General features: G+C 40.8%; 1 protein-coding gene across 17 annotated transcripts in view; it reads right to left on the bottom strand.

Moving 5' to 3' along the window:
* Positions 1–17388, bottom strand: part of CADM1 (cell adhesion molecule 1) — a 325552-nt gene that overhangs the window by 45365 nt on the left and 262799 nt on the right. For all 17 annotated transcript variants that reach the window (XM_038536071.1, XM_038536073.1, XM_038536079.1 and 14 more), the window contains 2 exons: positions 11828–11965; positions 9625–9783 (listed from right to left, as the gene is read on the bottom strand). In XM_038536071.1, the coding sequence (XP_038391999.1) occupies positions 9625–9783; positions 11828–11965 (297 nt within the window). The remainder of the gene's footprint in view (positions 1–9624; positions 9784–11827; positions 11966–17388) is intronic.

The following is a 17388-nucleotide window of genomic DNA, read 5'->3' as shown; positions in this document are numbered from 1 at the left end:
GCTCATCATTTATATTTTAATTATGTTCATAAATCAAACGTTATAACCCACCAAAGCTTTTCTGAGACAGACCCAGACTCTAAGATTTATTTTTAAGTAATGAGGTAAGGCCCAGTACATTTTCTGGGTGATCATTTTACGCCTCGATTGGTGTTGTAAGGCACAAGGCTACAAGCCAGATGACACTTTCTACCCAAGTGCAATAACTGCCCAGAAATGTATCGCCCAGAATGGCTTAATGTCATTATAAAATGGAACCGCTATATAAAAATAAGAAAAATAGTTAGGTCTGTGCACTTATGGAACATTATAGTTAGAGAGATGGCATCACCAACAGCCAATCAATTAGGTCGAGGGATCTGAGGTTTTCATAATAGTGTAATTTCTAAAAAACCCCATGAAAGACATTTAGCAAGACTCTTAGAGCAGACAAAATTCATTCATTAGTCAGTAGCACAGAGGGTTAAATGCCAGGAGGCCTTAGGTCACACTGCAGGAGCAACCAATTAAAAAAATAATATTAGAAAGACATTCCAATTTGATGAGACTTTCTTTAAATGTACTTTGCTCTCTCTATAAAGGGAAAAATATATATAAAAGGAAACTCTTAAAGAGGTTAGAATGGCTTGCTGGCAGATTACAATTGATTTCATGCCAGTCTGACCTTGTACCACGTTCTGTGATCTTTCCAGAAGATGAAGCTCGAGACTCTGTAACCTGTATTCACTTGCCTATGTAAATGAAAAGTCATCATCTCCTTCTCTCTAGATCACAACATTAATGTAGCAGGTTTGAAAAATTATTTATTAAAAAAAATAAAAGGGCACTTTGCAATTTCCTTTCACCTAGGAGGTCATTGTTGCCTTTTCCTAGACAGGAGTAGAGCTGAGGCAGGAGGAAGACACCAGATATCCCAGCATGAAACTTATCCCAGGGGCTCCTGACACTTCCCCAAACCCACTCCCACTCCCACAAATTTCTATATCAAAGAATGTGGGCATCCAATGTCCTTCGATACATTGACTGCAACTAGACCCAAGGGTTTGGGTGCAAATTTGGTCTTGCAACTGCTTTTGGGACACAGGGTCTTCAAGGCCTTCATTGGATTCTGTCCAATATTCCAAATATCTGTTAGAGTGGACTGGATGCCTGTGTAGCAAATGCTAATGGACCCCTACCAGGGAGAACTCAAAGGTAGCGAGCACTCAGATGTATCAGAATGGCGGAGAGAAGTTTGGGTCTGGGCCTGTACATTCAGGTGGGGAAAGCATCAACTGGAGAGTCTTTGTCAATCATGGGGCATTACTGCAGGTTGGAGGAACATGACAATGCGGCGATTAACCTGAGATTTGGTGAGTATTAGTTTTTTTTTTTTTTTTTAAAGCTCAAGGCAAGAATCGGCCCCGCGTCATATGGCTGTCTGGATTGCTGGGAGAGGCCAGCTTTACACCGAAGGAAGACAGTGTCCAGTAGCAGGAGGTGACTGAGTCTGGTTCAAGAACAGTCACACCGAGCTTTCAGAGGAGTTCCACATCCTGCAAGATTTATTTTCTAATGTCATCATACATTCACGAATAATTTTCACTACCATTTATTTTGTTTGTTTGCAAGGTGAAGGACCCTCTGCTGTTATATCTGTTGTCTGAATCCGAGCACCACCACCACCACAATGCAATTGTGCTTCTAGAGGAGGGTAAGCTATTAGGAGTGGGAGGGGTCAAATCTGGTGGGAGATGCAGGACCAAAAAGCACGTGCCACATCACTCCAGTAGAACGCAATTTCTTCCTGTTGCAACTTGCAAGTAGTTTTGTGGATACTGAAATTGCTGTTTACCCAACAGAATCAAATTTTATTCTGTGATGTTGCAACAGAAAGTTATGTCTCCAGTGCTTTTGAAATGGGTAGCACACTTACAGAGCACTCTTCCCTATTTTTGAGAAATCTTTAAAATTTTAAAGTGAACACTGGACAAGAAAAGCCTTCTAGCATGATTTTCTCCATAGGAAAGTTAGCTCTGTAAGAAGCAAAGTTTTTTGTCTTTTGTATCCTGGTCCCTGGGCACATACAGTAGGCACGCAATACTTGCTTACCAAGTGAATGAATGCATAAGAAAGTGGAGAAATACCAGAAGGGCATGGACTCCTATTCCAAGTGTGACTACTGACTTTAAAAAAAATTAGATCATGGAATATATCTTAACCTTGTCACAAGATAAACTGGGCACATTAAAATTTTTGAGAGTTTATTTGAGCATTCATGGATTCAAATAGGGCAATACCAAACTGAAAATGCTCCAGCCACCGGAGCTAGGGGCAAGGTTTTTACAGAGAAGACAAGGAAGCAAAGCAAGGGCTATTATTTGATTGGCTGTGGCTTAAGTAGTTGCCTCATTTGGGGAAAGCCTAGCTGGCTGTTCGTAATTGGTGGTGGCTTCAGCTTCATTTTCTTGGGAGCCTGGGGACTCTGGTTGAGGTTTTGGTTTGCTCCCGTAGGCGACCCGAGGCATAAGAGTCACCCCAGTCTCCTGGCCTCCCTGTTGAATCACTTCAACAGCCCTTAGGGCAAAATATAATCATACCATTGTTCTGGAAGGTCAATCCAGCTCCCAAAATTTGAGGTTCAGCCCAGGTGTTCTGATTTACATGCTTCCATTTCACTACGCATTTATTTAGTATTTCTGGTGTATCTCTAAGGTGGGATCTTAGGGGAAATCATAAAGGATGTTGTCTGACCACTCATTTTAGATTTTCAGATTTTAACTTCACAACCATTTAACCTTCCACAGAATTGAAATATGACCTTGAGTTAAAAACATTAGGAGAACTAGTTTCACAGTGGAAATGCTCAATGTCCACAGCCACAGAGACGTATCTTCCCCAAATACATGAGGTCAGACAGCAGATGTGGACAGACTGTCCTTAGTAAGGGGCCTCTATCTACCGAGAGTGACTTCAGAAGGTAGGGATGGTGGCTTTCTCTTACCTGACAGCTCGTGTCATTCAAACAGACACGGCCTGACACTCACTCTTTCAATATTGGTCCCTCAGCCTCCTGCCCCACTGGTGCTGCAGAATGCTCCATGCACAAGCTATGGAGTCAATAATATCAAGAATGTGGCCCCGCCCCTGCTCTGTGATAACGCAGCAAATGACAGCTTAAACATTCGTTTCAATCAGGGGGTCTCCATGAGGAATAACAAATACTGAAATAACTTCCCCGAAACTCAATTCATGGCTTTAAAAAAAATAAAAGGAAGGGAGAGTGGGAGGAAGAACGTATTCTGTTCAAAGACGAGACTGGAGATCAGAGAGAAACAGGCCAAGTCGGGAAACACCAGCTATTATGCTTTGAAGAATACAATCTGGGAAGAGAAATGATGGGGGGAGGATGGATACGGGAGCTGCTCTTGGAAACGATGTCTCATCCTTCACTCCAAGCAGAAAGACTTTCCTATTTCCAGGTTTTTCTCCCTCCTTCACTGCAGGGCACTGTCGATACCAGAGAAACATTTATTTTGGCACAGATAGAGAACAGGTTTTGATCATCCCCTCAATGCCCAATTTCCCCCCAATTGAGGGAATGAAAGACAAAATCTAGTCTTCTCTGGACCCTGGATGAACAGGAAAATGGATTTACAAAATATCTGCTTATATGAAGTCAATAAAACTCATTTTGAAAATGATGCCTACGTACGCAATTAACCATCAGATGAATAATCAGAGGAGGGAAGGTATTCAAACATCCATCTCTAGAGTCTTTGTTTTCATTCTCCCTTTCAAAACTCATCTCAATCTCTCGTTTTCTCTCTCTCTTTTAAACAAACATGCACACACACAAAACCCTCACAAGATGAGGATTTTTGCACAACATTTCAAAGAGCAGGGCTGTGATGGGGGCGAGCAAAAGACACACAGCAGCAATTCAAGAGCTTCAGATTCACCTCAGTCCAGAGTGAGGCTTTTCCCACTTTGCACAGCAATCTGAATTCCATACTGAGGGTCACAGCTCTTCTTTGAATTCCCAGCTTACGTCGCTATGTGTTGCCACCTTGATGCTATTTAAACAGTTTTCTTTTAACGCTCAGACAGTGAACTGTTCTCCTTTAAACAGGCTTTTATTTGACAAGAGTACGTTCCTTCAGATCTGAAGCTCCACTAACCGTGCTACAATTGTACCACGCTCTGCTATAATCAACCATGTTGTAAATTTGAGCAATGCTACGTACACAGACACGCAGAAGGAAAAAAATGCACAGAAGGAATTTAGGGTTATATAGCTCAGAACATTAAAGGCAAAACTGTTCTCTGCCTTGCATCCGAGGCACAAGAGCTTTGAATTCTAGCTTCCGCGCATAATTATTTTCTGTTTTAAACATTTAGCTGTGTGCTGCCGTAGCCTTGCTGAGCCTCACAATGAAAGCTGGAAAACTAAGAGCCCTACTGTATGTTCTTCATTCCTAGCAACGTTCCTATGAGAAAACCTTATTAATGAGCTTGCAAACGAGCACCCAACAGGGAAATGTCACAAACAAGAGCGGCTAATGCCCCAGAAAATCAAATAACTGAACACTTGGCTGATTGTGGTGCTTTTCATATTTATAATAAAAAAAGAGGGGGGGCTTTAATTCACTAATTCTGAAGGGGTCAACACCTTGCTGAACAAAACAACTCATTTATTTATGTTCAGAAATCTCCAGATGATAAATTACATTGATGTTAATCACTTCAATGCATGCTACACAATTAATATCTGTACTCACCAAGAACTTAAAGATTATTAAAAGTATGACAGCATACACATCTGGCTGATTTTTCACATAATTGGGCACAACAATTTCTCCTGGTACCACAAATAAGGGTCCTCACAAACAAACACTGCAAAATTCTGTGTTCAATTAATTAGGACTTAAATCCACAAGACAAAAGCAATTCCAAGTTGTAGCTCAAGCCTTGTCTTCTAGGCAGGATAGGAACACTCCACTTCACAGCTCATCCTTTCCCCGGCAGATTTAAGGTATGCTGTTTAACGATACACAATGAAGGTCTCCGTTGTTTCCTTTTTAAAAAATATCTTCTCAAAACAATGTAGTTTAGGGCACCTGGGCGGCTCAGTGGTTGAGTGTCTGCCTTTGGCTCAGGTCATGATCCCAGGGTCCTAGGATCGAGTTCCCTGCAGGGATCCTGCTTATCCCTCTGTCTATGTCTCTGTCCATCTCTGTGTCTCTCATGAATAAATGAATAAAATCTTAAAAAAATAAAACAATGTAGTTTATACAGAACACAAATTCACTATCTGTCACTTAACCCTGTTCACATCCTGGTTAACAGCCATTGGTCTTAGATGAGGCAGAGAATGGTTTCCAGAAGGCTTCATGGAGTCAAGTGGGCCAGGACTGAACCAAGTGGGTATAATGAATAACCAGTTCCATCAGGTTAGAGTTCCCCCAGGGTAGTCTTACCAAAAAGAGTTGTTCTTAATCTGAGGTTCATAGATGAGTTCAGTATTTTCTGGTGATAATCTAATGCTTATAAATGATATTATTAAAAAAAAACTTTTTTAGGTAATATACAAAAGGACATTAAAAATAAAAGCCATATATTTATTTTGATGTTTATTAAACATAATACACAGAGCAAAATAAAATTCCTAATTTGATGTTTTTTTCCACAGGTCTTTGTTAGGGAAAAGCAATAAAGTGACTTAAAGACAAATTCTAAATGAGTTCATTTAACTCATTTAACTGTGTGGACAGCCCATGGATCTGGGAAAACTAGTCCTTGAATAAATGGAGTTAGAATAACTCTGTAGGATAAACAGACTCCTTAAACTGGAAGTAAAACATGGTGGCTACGTGATTCTGTTCATCTTCTTCAGATCTATGGGACTTTTAAATGGGTTTTAAAGGAGGTTAAGATCAACTGATGCTAAGGGTTTGGGTTAACTACAAAATGAGGGTCTAGTGCTCCTCACAGAGTACCCAAAATTCCATCTCCACATAGACTGCTAAATCTCATGTGTTTAAGGATCTCTCCTCATTGCCATCAAGACGTGGTGCTGCTTGTCTGCAGAGAGAGTGTGCCGTGAGAGGGATGGAATTGGAACCACTGGCGAGGGCCAATGACCAACAAAGCCCTGGTGCCCAAATGCATGAGGCTTTTTTGTTATTGCAAAGGTGTTCAGGAGAGTAATGCTGGTGGGAAATGATGTCGAGGACCCCAGTCGTGTCTGGAGGAGCTACTTAAAGAATTCCTAGTTGAGTCCATCATGTTGTCAGTAGTGCTCCAGGAATGGAGGGTAGTGTGAACTATCAGGTGACTTTCCTGAGCACAGAGTTATATTTAAGATGTCAAAGAAGACTCTAAATTCCCATTCAGATTAATATAATGGTTGGTAATTCTTGACCCTTTTTTTTACGTAAAAAGACTTTCTCTTTATGTACATTCTGAAAAATGAAGTATCAAGAATAAAATACCCGCGTGGCTCACTTTGGATAAAAAAACCAAAAACACAAAACAGTAGTCTCCCATAAAAAGGTGCTGAGTAAGGGACAGGTGAGACTAGGTAGAGAGAGACAGGTAGGGGGCTCTGTTACCAAGCTCACAGAAATCCCAGATGTGCAGAAAAGTTATAGACAAGATATTAACCAGAAAGAAGGGAATATAATAAATCTATCTTGTTTGTTCTAAATACAGACAAGATACTGTCTTGTCTAGTATTTACAAATCTACCTTGTCTTAAATGTTATAGATGAGATATTTACCAAAGTTTCCTGGTTAGTTTTCTATAAACGACCAACCATAAAATCCTTCCGTGGTAACCCATCCTGGACCCCTCTCACTCTAGAGGGCTTTCCTTTCTGTTCTCACCTTCCCTTAATAAACTTTCACTTCATTTCACCTTATTGCCTGTGAGAATGAATCTTGGATTCTGTGAGACAAGAACCCTGCAACAGTACTGTGTTAAGAGTTAAAAATGATGGGATCCCTGGGTGGCGCAGCGGTTTGGCGCCTGCCTTTGGCCCAGGGCGCGATCCTGGAAACCCCGGATCGAATCCCACGTCAGGCTCCCGGTGCATGGAGCCTGCTTCTGCCTCTGCCTATGTCTCTGCCTCTCTCTCTCTCTCTCTCTATGTGACTATCATAAATAAATAAAATTAAAAAAAAAATTAAAAAAAAAAAAAAGAGTTAAAAATGATCAATAGGTGTGTCTTTGTTTTTGGAAGGCATTGGTCAATTCCCTGTGGCTGAAGCAGAACTCTAAGATGCAAATGGATTCAGATATGGAGCTTTATTCCTTTTTCTTAGAAGGACAAATCTCTTGAATCTACAGAATATGGAAGACAAGACTTAAAAAGATCATTATCAAGTCTTCCAAGAGGTATGAGGTACAGTATTTAAAATATTTTACATTTGGAGGTGAGTGTAACTTCAAGGTGGGTGGGGCTATACTATGTGGAAGATGCTCTGGGGACACTGGAAGAGTTCAGGGTGGAGACTGGGTGAATGTCTACTCAGGTTTCACAAAGGAGTTAATGTATTATTAAAGCTAATGGGCCCCTACAAGGAAAGTTAATGGATATTAAGTTTGCTTAAATGAATTACATATTAACAAAGTCACAAGAAATCTACTATCTGCCAATTTAGATAATATCTGATCATTTCTGTTTTCCCATTATAGGGACATTACACCACAATAGTTTTAGTGATATGAAAATTATAAGCATGATGCCCATAATGAAGCTACATAATGAAGGAGATGAAATGAATTAACAAGAAAAACCTGCATTATGTAATGTTAAATTGAGCCAAACTCACAGAGTAAGAAAAGGTTAGAATGGGACTGGTGTCTCAGTAGCAACTTTTTACATTTAATTTTAGTCAAAAGGTGGAAAAGCAATTAGAAGCCACTGTTTACACCTTTCCCTGGCCCCTGTTTTGCACAGGCAATGTGCTTCACACATGTGCTGAAGACTATAGTGGGCTGAACGGTGGCCCTCAAAAGATATGCTCACTTCTTAGCCCCGGAACCTGTGAATATAGCCTTATTTGGAAACAGAAGTCTTTGCGGATGGCATCAAGTTCAGGATCTTGAGATGAGACCATTCTGGATTAGCTGGGAGGATGCTAACTCCAACAGTAAGTGCCCTTATAAGAGACATGAAGAGAAGAGAAGGCAAGCCCGTGGTGAGACAAAGCAAGAGACTGGAAAGACACGGCCACAAACCAAGGAATATCTGGGACCCCCAGAAGCCAGAAAAGGCAAGGAAAGCTCTCGTCCTAGAGCCTTGAGGAAGTGTGGCCCTGCTAACCCCTCAATTTTAGTCTTCTGTCCTCTAGAACTATGAGAGAATACATGTGTCATGTTAGGCCACAAAGGTCGTGATAATTAGTTATGGCAGCCGTAGGAAATTAATGGAAGAATTCATAGATGCTAATGCTTTGCCTTTGTCAGACACTCTGTGGTTGCCTTTCCAACCAAATTCTTCCAACATTCCCACTACGCACACTCAAATATCACCTCCAATTTTTCAGAGGCTCAGTTACAGAAGCCTTCTGATAAAAAGCAGAGACATTGGCTACTTGGCCACGACTCTGCTGCAAGGATGGTTTTGTGCAGAAAACATTTTGGCAGGCCGTAGAGTCCCGAGAGAAAATAAGGAGAGTGTCTTTACTTCATTGGGCACAGTGAGGACACAATCTCACTCACCATGATCTAGCTATTATTGATGAAGCCATTGAGATTGTGGCACTGATCCCAAAGACTTCCACTTTTAAACTCATTGCTATACTTTAAGCTAAAAATGGAAGAGAACATGCAATTTAAAACAAAATACTGGTGTAGAATGGGAATAAAAGCCCCTCTACAAAAATTTAAAAAAAGTTTGGTACTTCTGCGGGGCCTAAGAAAGTGTCAGGGACTACTCTAGATTGTGAAGTTGACATAGAAATGATTATACTCAATATTCATAAAATACAATTAGCTAAGTCATGTGGCAGAACAGATTGGAATCATTTTAAAGTTCTACAGTTGGGTTAAATGTAGTATTTTGAAAATCCTCATTGGCATGCTGTAATATGGCAGTGTTTCAATAAAATAATCCTTTGATTATTTTACTACTAAGACAACAAGATATAAACTCTATCTATTCTATATAAAACATATGTATTCAATAAGTGGCTTCTGAAATATTTGTAAGCCACTGCTACTCTATGTCCTCAGGATAAAATACTCAGGTGCTGCTATGATTTGAATGAAGGTTTGTGTCCCTCCCTCCCCAAATTCCTATGTTGAAATACCAGCATCTGGTGTGATGATATGAGGTGGTGGGGCCTTTGAGAGGTGCTCAGGTCATGAAGGTGGAGCCCCCATGAATGGGATCGGTGCCCTTGTAAAGCAGCTCTGGAGATCTGTAGTGCCTTCTGCCCTGAGAGGACACAGCATGAAGGCAATGGCTATGACCCAGGAAGGGGGGGGCTTTCTCTAGAACAGAACCACGCTGGTACACCTTGATTTTGGACTTCCTAGCCTCCAGAGCTGTGAGGAATCAATTACTGTTGCTTATAAGCTACTCAATCTGTGCTGCTTTCTTACAGTAGCCTGACCGGACTAAGACAGGTACTCACACTGTACTTCAAGGTACCGCTGAGTCTGCAAGTTTCCGGTGACGGCAGGGTGCTCCACCTGACAGATCACTGGAACCCCGTCATCCTCCTTATGCACCTTCAGCATCAGCTGACTGGTCACAGTGTACATGTCTGACCACTCCTCCACCTCCGATTTGCCTGGGGAACACAGAATATACCAAGAAATCAGAGTTAAGTGAATCTCTGTCACTGTTTCAACAGACTCCTCTCCCCGCCCCAACAGAGCTATTTTAACAAGATGATGGAAGTCACTGGGATAAGGGTAAGCAGTGGGTAGATAACAGACAAAATTATAATTTTCTACTTTTCAACCTTGTAGAGGATATATGTAAGCTGTATTTCTACCCCACATAATATATACTATTTTTATTTAAATATATTACATATGTTGTCTTCTATCTTAAAAACCTCCCACAAAAAGGCAGCTGAAAGTTGAACCACTTTGCCATCTGACTGCTTATGGCATTCTGGAGGAGGAAAAGAGAAGAGCTTTTCACCCCTACCACCATCTGAACTTGAAACATCTAGTAGGCTGTCATGCAGTTTAAAAATTCCAGGACATCATCCAAATCTCCAAAGTAATTCAATCAGGAATAGAGATATAAACAGCCCCCTCTGCCCACCCCCATCAGAAACAATTAAGAGGGAAAGTAACTAAGTGGATTTACATAATTGAAATTGTAATTGAAATGTTTAAACTCTGAGACTTTTGGAAGACCACAAAAAACACAGTGGCAGCGGGTAGAGCAAAGTAAGATAGAGGCTTCAGGCCAGATGGGAGACATGTCCAAGAACACCCAGAAAAGGAGGGAGGAGGCTTCCGGATGGGATGAATAGGTCAAGGCGGCCTCTTTCCTGAACTCGGCACTCCCCGGGACATGGTGCACCATTAACTTTCTTTTAATGTTTTGTACTTATCGGTACACATCTAATGGTTCAATTCACTTAGAAAAGCAGAGGGGAAATGAAAAACTCCTTCCTTCTAAAACCATACCTAGGAAATAGGAGATTAAAACAGAGCAAGCTTTTTGAAACTTAAGCTGTTATATATAGATTTGTCTGTTTCTAGATATAGATTTTTATATCCCCTTTCTAAAAGGCCTTCTTCTTGTCTTCCTGGCACTCTTGATTTATTCCACAAGCACACACAGAGCACTTACCTTGGCCCAGATACTCACTACGTGATTTACCAACATTCATTCACTCATTTCATCTTCCTAAGAATCCCATAAAATCTGTAATATCAATATCTCCGTTTCAGCAGAGATTGCTAAACACAGCTGGCATTCCTGGCAAATGACCAGAGTTGTTTGGCCCCTGGTACCACTTGCAAGGCAATCTTGAAAAGGAAGGGGTAGGAATGCCCACACACATGTTAATTTAGGATGACAGACACAAAAGGGTCAAGTAGGGGACAGGCTGTGGCCCACGCGATGGCTAAGGTGGCAGATATTTGAAGGTACAGGAATCAAACCTGGGGCGGCCTAGGCCGAGGGAGAGAGGATGGGGAGTAGCGTTAAAACATCGGCCTGCACCACTATCACGAACTAGAAGCTTTGCAAAAGAACAGGCTGGTGAAACGTGCAAGTGAGTTAGAGAGTCCACGATGAGAAAAGGGCCTTCAAATCCATAATTAGGATATAATCCTTACTGCACTTAGCATGCCTGACCCTGCAGGAAAGCACACAGTCAGCAAGCTGACAGCATAGTAACACATGTTAGAATAACTTGGAATTCACCATGAAGACTGTTAGACTTTTAAAAAAATTTTTAAATTTTTTTAACATCTAACATGAGAATTTGAGGTGCTGATCCCCCCTAGGTCACAAGGTGAATGAGAACTGAGGTACAACACGGACAGCTGGAGTTCAGGGGATACCTCCAACAGTGGCTCTTCCTAATATAAAGAGTTCTAGTTCTTTCTGAGCATCTGAATAAAAATCGAGAAATACCCATCATCACAAACCCTCAAACCACAGGAGGAGGATATGCATTAGACTCAATAAAATGCCTTTATGCTTTGGCTTCAGTTACATTTGGTAAATGATAAGAAACCCTATCGAAGTGGACATTTTTGCTTTAGGGGCATGTTTTGCATGTATGTTTAATTTCCACCAAGGTGTACCCCCGCTGGAATCAGGTGCCCATCCAGTACTTCAGGACAGGGCAGCCTGAACCTCACCTTTTAGCTCTTTGTTCCCTTTGAACCACCTGATGGTTGTGGCTGGTTTGCTGGCCATGGCGGTGCAGTTCACTTCAATCTCCTCACCTTCCACCGCTGTGTCTTTCTGGATATCGATCATCAGATTGCGTGGTGGGACTACAAATTAAACACATGTGCTTTTTAAACACAGAATCCATTTCTGCACATAGCCTTCTTTTCATTAGAAACGAGCACCACTGCTATCAAAAAGAGGAGACAACTAACAGACATTCCTGATGGGAATTTAAAACGAACTGCCACCCGAGGGGAAAAAAAGAAGTACAAAGTCATCATCAAAGAACGTGAATTATATGAAAGTTGTTAATTTAGAATTTCTCTCCTACAGTTATCTTGTAAAATGCCCAGCTTCCCACTCCTAAGTCATGAGTGACCGAGTTATAACAGTAGTGGTGTTAGTTATCAATCGGTTAATAGAAAACTAATCAGAATACAGATATAAAAGACGAGGATACTAATGAAATTATCCTTATCTGGAAGGATATGAAACGACCAGTTCTCCCTGAACTCAACCTTTGGGTTTCAATCTTCATATGAAAGATTTTAAAGACAACTAGTAAAAATCAAAAACTTGGGAGTCCCTTAAAAGAATCACTCACCATAAACACATGGAAAACTTGTGCTTAGAAACAGTTTCATTCAGTTTCAAATTATATGCAGAGAACTGGAATACAATCACGTCCTCCAATGGATGGGGTAGTAATAAAATCCACTGGATAGGAAGATGTGGTAAGATAGGACATGCCAGTTAATTTGCTCTAATTTTTCCATGTTCTGAAATCTAATGCTTCAGATTTTAGGAAGCAAAGGTGAAAAAGACTATTAAGTGCTTGCAAGTCCATTTGATATGTCAGAATTAAAATCACTCTTCTTTAAGCCTATTAAGCAAATGCAGTGAGATGGTCAGCATAAAATATTTGGGGGCTAAAATGCTGAATATCAAATCTAGAGTATGTAGGATGATGAGGATGGCAAGAAAGCATGTTATCTTTTATGAAACTGAGTTGACGGTGAGACTTCACATCAGGTGTAACCTTACCTCAAGATGGAGCTTCTTGAAATAAAAATCAGTGAGAATATGGAATTCAGCACAGCGAAACTCAGACTATGTGCCCTGACCACCATGAATAAGCAAAGACAGTTCTGAGACTTATGATTAATAAGTTTCTCAACTCAGAAGAGAAACAAGAAATTAAATATGTATAAACATGCCATCCTGATGATCAAGTTGAATAATAAATCTCTGATACTGCTTCAATAAATTATGGGATTAAACCATGTATTTGGGATTTCCAACTGTTGGAGTCCAATGTAAAATTCTGTGTACAGGAAGACTTTTACATTGAATTGAAGCACTTTGAAAATTCCTACAGAGAACGATGGAAAAGGAAAATGATATGTTGCATATGTTTCTCAGCAAGACAGTATGTGGGGTGTGCGTGTGTGGAGGGGTAACTATTAGAGCAAAAGTGGGCCTATTCTTTGTTCCCTGTGTAAAAGAAAAAGAACACATTTGCTCAACTGCATGTGTTGCCAAAGTGATATGGCCAAAATGAGTAGTTAAACATGGCAAAGAACTACCCTGACTTACATTTAAAGAAAAAAAAAAGCATAAAGAGATATAGTCTAACATCCAATTTGGAGTTGCACATCTGCCAGCATTTTAAGAGACACAGAAAGGCAGTGACAAAAGTAAATGGGACGACTTAGCTCGCTATTTCCTGAATGTAGATATTCTTGCCAGATGACAATCAGAATGGTTATAGATTTTCATCACACACACCTCGAGAGTTGGTAGGGAATACACAGAGACTACAGGTTTTGGACCAACAAATACTACCAAATTCTGAGTGCGGTTATCACAGAAATATTGAAACAAAATGCTATTGCGAGAGCAAATGTCAGAAAAAGACTGCCCAAGCCTGAAGAAAATAAGATCTTTGTGAGCTAAGAGGAACAAAGTTGAGAGGCAAGACGACGAAACCACCAAAGAATAAAGACCTAGGAATATGCACCCTGCCACACACACACGGAGGAATCAAAGTCAAACAACAATAATTCCTGTCAAGGTTCAGACAAAAGTAAAAGTAGAGTGATGAAAATCATTTCTGGGGGTCCCTGGATGGCTCAGCGGTTTCATGCCTGCCTTAGGCCCAGGGCATGGTCCTGGGATCCCAGGATGGAGTCCCACATCGGGCTCCCTGTATGGAGCCTGCTTCTCCCTCTGCCTGTGTCTCTGCCTCTCTCTCTCTCTCTCTCTCTCTCTCTCTGTGTCTCTTATGAATAAATAAATAAAATCTTAAAAAAAAAAAAGAAAAAAATCATTTCTGATGTTGGAATCTGCCATGATGCCCAATGAGAAATGTGACTGAGTGCGGTGACTGAAGAGATAGTATTCGGTCTAAGGAAATTCAAACCGAGTAGGGGAGACTCAGGGAAAGTGGTCCTCTTTGGATAGGACAAAGAGGGCAATGGAGTCCAATGGATTTCAGCTTGCTTGGGTAAGTCTGGAGAAAAACCTTGATGGTGGCTCTGTGGTGACCTGGGAATCGTGACGGGAAGAAATCCAGGAGTTGTTAGAAGGTTCTGGCATGTAGCACTGTCAAGTCTCAGTGGTACCCAGCCTCTAGCACAGGCTTTGTTAGGCATTTGTTTCCTGCGTGTTCCTGAGTTTCTTTTCGTTCATTCTCTCCTTGTTCGTGCTGGGCCTCTGAAGACAGCTCAGCTCACCTTATCACAGGCTTTTCCTACCCGCTGTTAGCTGTTCCTCCTCAGTGGTATTTCTCTCTGTAAGATGGAGGTGGGCATGGAGACGACTGTTTGGCATGCTCTTTCTGCATTACCACTAACGTTTGCTGGCTCAAAGGAAGGAGATGGAAGAGCACACATATAAATGAGGCCAGGGGAACACCTAACAATGCCTGTTAGATCTTGTTTGGAGGCTCAGAGCCTGACCAGCAGCAATCCTCTCTGTAACAGATTATCTATTGTTTGGCATTGTCCATGCTGCTTCTTCCTCTCTTGCAACAGATATGACGTCAAGTTCCCTAACCCTTCTGGGGTTGGGGCGGGGGTGGGCGCCTATACTCGTGCTAGGTCCTCAGGTCACGTTCCTGAAGAGCTGACGTCATCTAACTTCATGGCTAAAGTAAATGTGTGGACAACTGCCACATCTTGGAAAATGAAACCAGTGCAGAAAAATAAAGGACTTATTTGTGATGGAGAAGAGCATCCTGAGAAAGAGTGGAGTGATTTTTTTCCCCCCAAGTCCACATTGTGGCCAGGGTTTCTGACTACTAAGATGAGAAGAAGAAACAGCCAAGTATAGTGGGAGTTGCGTGGTTTGCAAATCTAAAATCAAACCTGATAATGTGAGTCACAATGGTTTATTGATGTTCACTATCAAGGTGATGTCTCGGATTTCTTTTTTTAAAAAAGATTTGACTTATTTATTTATGAGAGACACAGAGAGAGGCAGAGACATAGGTAGAGGAAGAAGCAGGTTCCCTGCGGGGAGCCCGACTGGGACTCGATCCCAGGACCATGAAGTGAGCCAAAGGCAGATGCTCAATCACTAAACCACCCAGGTGCCCCATGATCTTTTTTTCAAGAGCAAGAAAGCTTTGGAAAATATAAGTGAGGTGATTTAGGTCTTTCTGGAAAAATGAGGCTGGACAAGAAAAACTTCAAGTTTATTTTGGCCTATTAAGTATCCTGTATTCCCTTCAACTCCACGACATCTGCTCTAATGCAAAAGTGGTTTGTAAAGTATAAAAATCCATTTGTGGGAAAAAATGAATTAAAACTGCTACTAACCAGAGAATACACTTATACGTGCTCTACTAAACAGACACATTTAGTAAAAACTGCCTGCGGCCATTAATGAAAATAACCAAAGATGTATGTAAGGAGGTGCACACAGATGAAAACCTGAATGAAAATCACAGGGGAAAATACTAGAAAATAGCAAAGAAATGTCAGGGTTCTTCTCAGCTAACCTCAAATCTATAAGAGTGCTCATTATAAACATTACGCCTACAACATTAAAAAAATCAGCAATATCAAGATGAGTCACACGTTAATTACAACAAAAGAGGAGTCTTAAAGCTGATCAGTATGTGAAATCTCACTCCAAAACCCTTTAAAATAATTAGGTTCTCCTGTTCCTGGAATCTTAAGAGTGAACACTAATCTTAGAAGGACAGGACTGTAATAATATTAGCTGCTATTATCAGTAACTATATTTATCTTCAAGCGGTGTATTCTCTTTCTTGTTCCACTGTTTCCACGAATACTAGCATAAGAGAGTCCTACGCTACGATCTAGAGAAAGGAACAAACTCGCTAGTGAAAGGAGTGAATGGAGATCCTAAAAGGCACCTAAATGCATGCAAAAAATCATTGGAGAGTTTTCAGTTTTTACATGGATAAGATAATACATGTAATAGAACTAACAAATAACCATCTCTACGTCTTATAATTATGCTGAAATTTTTGCTGAATGCTTCAAACAACTAATAGACACATGCACTAAAATCAGCATCTTCAACCTATCAAGAAGTTTGACAGCTGTGTAAGTATATATGGAGTCCTTTTCAGAGAACCATAGATAGAAGCGAAGATGCTAATAGATCACTCTTCATTCATTAGAATATCTGAAAATTCTAAACCTTAGGAAAAAGGTTTGAATATATGAGTATCAGTGGAAATTGTCAGATTTTGGAATATGAAAGACTCAAACACTGATGACAACAATTTCACTCCGTCAAAGAATCCTAGAGTCAATTCCACAGAAAGAATATTAAATGAATACATAATATCTGCAGAAAGAGCATCTACTAATATTACTTTCAAGTATGTTTAAGTTAATGCTTCTATACAATACAAGCAGGAACCTATTACTTCTAGAATAATCAGACCTCCAACGGGATTATAGGCATAAATGCCTCTTCAAAGTCTAGTGCTGTCATGCTGCCTCCCAAGCACCGGGTATATTCAGTCAAGCTGGCCCAATCCAGCATGTCCGAGAACAAATGTACCAGATTCTGGAAACTGACAGGCAGTCCTGTCACAAAAGATGTTCCCCTTCAGGGGAAAGTCACAAAACGGCAGCATTTGGGATTTTACTGAAAACAACCCAGGCTAAAAGACACAAAGGTTGTGAGATGGAACAGTAGGGTCTACCTCAGAGTCTATGATTCTAGACTTGTACCATGTGCTTTGTAACCCGGGCAAGATGGCTCATCTCTGTTATTATCATTTCTTCCTTTGAAAGATATTCATAGTCAAAGGTATATGTAGAAAAAACGCTCTGAAAACTCAGAATGCTGTAAGTATATTCCATTCCATGGCTGTTAGGCTTGGAAAGGCCATGGCCAATAATGGGTCAGTGGGTGGATGATGGTCAGCTTGCAATCTGCTTTATTGGAATGAGTCACTGGTTGCACAGTGTTTTCAAATACTTCTGAACAGTTAGGTGGACAGAAAACCTCAAGGCACACCTGCAAAATACCAAAATAACTC

Source organism: Canis lupus, chromosome 5 (genome assembly GCF_011100685.1).
Source record: "Canis lupus familiaris isolate Mischka breed German Shepherd chromosome 5, alternate assembly UU_Cfam_GSD_1.0, whole genome shotgun sequence".
NCBI classification, from domain to species: domain Eukaryota; kingdom Metazoa; phylum Chordata; class Mammalia; order Carnivora; family Canidae; genus Canis; species Canis lupus.
This window is presented reverse-complemented; position numbering and strand designations above follow the sequence as displayed.